General features: G+C 62.5%; 1 protein-coding gene across 1 annotated transcript in view; it reads left to right on the plus strand.

Annotated features, from left to right (window-relative positions):
• The window catches only part of SYT12 (synaptotagmin 12), a 13,584-nt gene extending 10,137 nt beyond the window's left edge, over positions 1-3,447 (plus strand). Inside the window, exons 6-7 of the mRNA XM_077771392.1 lie at positions 536-669; positions 2,240-3,447. Of these exons, the coding sequence (XP_077627518.1) occupies positions 536-669; positions 2,240-2,413 (308 nt within the window). The 3' untranslated portion in view covers positions 2,414-3,447. The remainder of the gene's footprint in view (positions 1-535; positions 670-2,239) is intronic.
• The last annotated feature ends 72 nt before the right edge of the window (positions 3,448-3,519 follow it).

A 3,519-nucleotide genomic window follows, 5' to 3' on the forward strand; every position in this document is an offset into this window, starting at 1 on the left:
CAGCCGCGAGGCGGGGGCAGCGGGAGGCGTCCGCAGGTGTGGGGCGCAGCACCGGGCCCCTAAACCCCAGCTTTGGCCGAGCCGGGAGCCTCGGGGGAGCCCTGGTCCAGGCAGGTACGGCAAGGACACCCGGTGGGCGGAGGGTGACGAGCGGAGAGTGACTTGTTATTTCAGCGTCAGGCTCTGCGCAGCGGGCGCAGGGTGACTCAGGCCTGACGTCTGTGCTCATTATAGAATGAGACGTGGTGGGCCTGCCCACTCCCCACGGCGTCACGTGAGGGGAGCACTGGCGTGGGCTGGGAGGCAGGCTGCCTGAGCCCAAGGCCCGGCTCTTCTCCCGACTTGTGTAGGACGCCTCAGTTTTCTCATCTGTAAAATAGGAAAGAAATAAAGACCCAACGGCAGGACTGCAGGAGATGATGGCGACAGCGAAGGCTTGGGGGGAATTTGGAGCCAGCCGGCCACGACGACCGGGCAGGGCGATGCCAAGCGAATGTGGCACTGGCCCTGACCCCCACCCCTTGCTCGCCCACAGACCCCTTCGTCAAAGTGTACTTGCTTCAGGATGGGAGGAAGATGAGCAAGAAGAAGACGGCCGTGAAGAGGGACGACCCCAACCCAGTGTTCAATGAAGCCATGATCTTCTCGGTGCCCGCCATCGTGCTCCAGGTGAGGGGGTGGCTCGGGGTGGGGGCCGGGCCAGGTCACGCCTGCGCTCTGGGGCCACTCCAGGCCCTCCGGCCCTGTGTCCCAGGGTTCCCACAGGCGCTAAGGGTTTGCCTCAAGCCCTCCCCTTTCTGGTTGAGAGGCATTTATGGAGCACCCACTCGGCACCCGCCCTGTGGTGAGTGCGGGAGACACAGCCACTGGCTCCTTGTTGCTCACAAGGGGCAGCCGGAAAATCCCCAGGCAATCTTTTTTTAAATTTTTTTTTGAGAGAGTGAGAGAGCGCATGCGCACAAGTGAATGAGGACAGAGAGAGGAGGAGAGAGAGAGAATCCCATGAAGGGCAGAACGACAGAGAGAGGGAAGCAGGGCTCACCTGAAGCGGGGCTCAAGTTCACCCGATGCAGGACTCAAACCCACGAACTATGAGATCATGCATGATCTGAGCCGAAGTCAGATGCGTAACTGACTGAGCCACGCAGGTGCCTCTCCAGACGATCCAAATCCACTAAGAGCATGTCCAACTCTGGCGGTCAGGGGAGGCTTTTACAAGAGGGCTCAGCTAAGCCGAGATCTGGGGGAAGACGGTTCCCAGTGGAAGGAGCTGCAAAGGCCTGGAGATGAGCCAGGGGAACCCAGGGGCCCACAGTTCTGGCCCGAAGTCTCTGGGCTCTACCTGCAAAGACCCTGCTGAGCTCCCCGCACCTCCGTGGCTTTCAGAAGGTCATGTGCCCCGGGGAAACCCCTCCCCTGGCGCATCTATCACAGACCAAGAGTGGGGGGTTACCGAGGATATGGCCTGTGGCCCCGCCACAGTGGCCCCGCTCGCATGCCTCGGAGGATGGGGAGCTTACCACCTCCCCTCACCACCTCTTTCCATCCTGCGGCACTCCCGCCAGGGAGAAGGTTCTTTTGTGCCCTGAGCCAAAACCTGCCCCGAAGTCTCGGGGCTGCACAGAACCCACCCAATCTGACACCCCATCTGGATTGGAAAGCCCAGACCTGCCTCACTCTGAGGGTCCCCAGTGCGGGCAAACATCCCCGTGACTCCAGTTGGTGCCGAGTGTCCTTGCCTTGTCCTCCACCCTCGTGGGACCCACTGTCCGTCTGTCCCCTACTGCCTCTGGAGTGGNTGCAACCTCTCCACTTCGAGCCCAAGCACATTCTTTTCCTCCCTCGGCTGTGAGTCCCACATATGATTCTATTAGGAATAACCAGACACCTAAAATGCTCTGTGCAGCCACTATTCTAAGCAGTTCGCACATTTTAACTCATTTTGTTCCCTTTACGAGTAGGAGCTGTGATTATTACCATCCTCCAGATGGGGGCGCTAAGGTAGGAAGAGCCCGAGGTCACAGAGCAAGGGAGGTGGCGAGGCCAGCAGTCCAGAGCCGCCACCGTGTCAGGAGGCAGCAGCAGAAGCCTGTGGGTGTAGGCAGATCAGGGGTGCGGGTTCAGGGAGCCACTCCTGGCACCCCATGGGGGCCTGGTGCCGGGAGACAGGGTCCTGGGAGCCACGGAGGGGCTCCAGGACTGCCCCTGGTCCCCAGCACCCATGTCGCTTCCTCTCCAGGACCTGTCTCTCCGTGTGACGGTGGCTGAGAGCAGCAGCGATGGCCGAGGGGACAACGTGGGGCACGTCATCATCGGGCCATCAGCCAGTGGCATGGGCACCACGCACTGGAACCAGATGCTGGCCACACTGCGCAGGCCTGTGTCCATGTGGCACCCCGTTCGGCGAAACTAGCAGCAGGCAGACGGGCCAGGGTGGGCACTGAGCTGCCTGGGGCCCGGCGCGAGCTCCGCTCCGATGCCCCTCTGTAGTCCAGCGGGAGCCGTAAATGCTGGGGTCCCCCACTGGAGCCCCTGTGAGCCGTCTTGGTCCGTCTGTCCAGACTGCAGTGGAGGAGCGGGCCTGGCCGGGTGTCGAGGGACCCAGGATTTTCTCCCACTGAGGACCCACTGTGGCTGGGCCATGACCCAGGAACGGGCAGCCTGGCACTGGCCCTTTGTGCCCCCATTTTTAGACCCCCTCACAGGCTGCTGGGAGGCCAGTGCCAAGCTCGGCCACATACAGGAACGGAGTGAGTCCTGGGGGCCAGGCGCTGGGCTGGGGACCGGCAGGTGTGACAGGAACAGGACACAGCCCCTAGGATGTCCGGAAGGCAGGACCTCCTCCCTGCCCCCACCCCCCACCCCGGGGATCCGCGCGGTGCCGAATGTGGACTTGGGAGGGCTCTGGGGTCTGCCAGGATGAGATGGGAGCCGAGCCCTAAGGGGCAGGGCAAGAACTAAGTGTGTCCCACGCAGGCAGCCAGCCTGAGCAAGGCAGGGACATGAACTTCCCCATCACGAACTGTCCCACTGCAGTGGACACAAGGGCCTTTCTCTGCGCAAGAGAAGTGACCAGGAGACCCAGCCAGGCAGAGGCCAGCAGGGTGCAGCGGACGCTGGCTCCAGAATCACGCTCTGTGAAACCTGCTCCCTTGAACCATGACCCTTGCAAAGCCCAAAGGGCCGAAGAGGCCCAGAGCCAGGTCCCTGTGTTCGGTCCCAACTGAATTAGGCTTTGGCTCCACGGCGTTTGTGGGGTGTCCAGGCCAGGCGCTGTTGGGAAAAGAGATGCCTGAGCCTCTAGGGAGCTGGAGGGCAGAGGAAGGGCCAGAATACAGACTGCAGGGGGTCCGTGGGAGAGGCCTCCGTGGGCTGCCCTTGCCTGGTGTAGCAGGAGGCTACTTGAGCTGGGCCTTAGACGAAAGGGGCTGCCTGAGTGGGGGCAGTGAGGGGAAGCGGAGGGGCCTCCGGATTGAGGGCGGGGTGGGGGCAGGGAGCCCTCTGGAGAAAACCGCAGGG

Source organism: Crocuta crocuta, unplaced genomic scaffold, assembly GCF_008692635.1.
Source record: "Crocuta crocuta isolate KB4526 unplaced genomic scaffold, BGI_CrCroc_1.0 scaffold647, whole genome shotgun sequence".
NCBI classification, from domain to species: domain Eukaryota; kingdom Metazoa; phylum Chordata; class Mammalia; order Carnivora; family Hyaenidae; genus Crocuta; species Crocuta crocuta.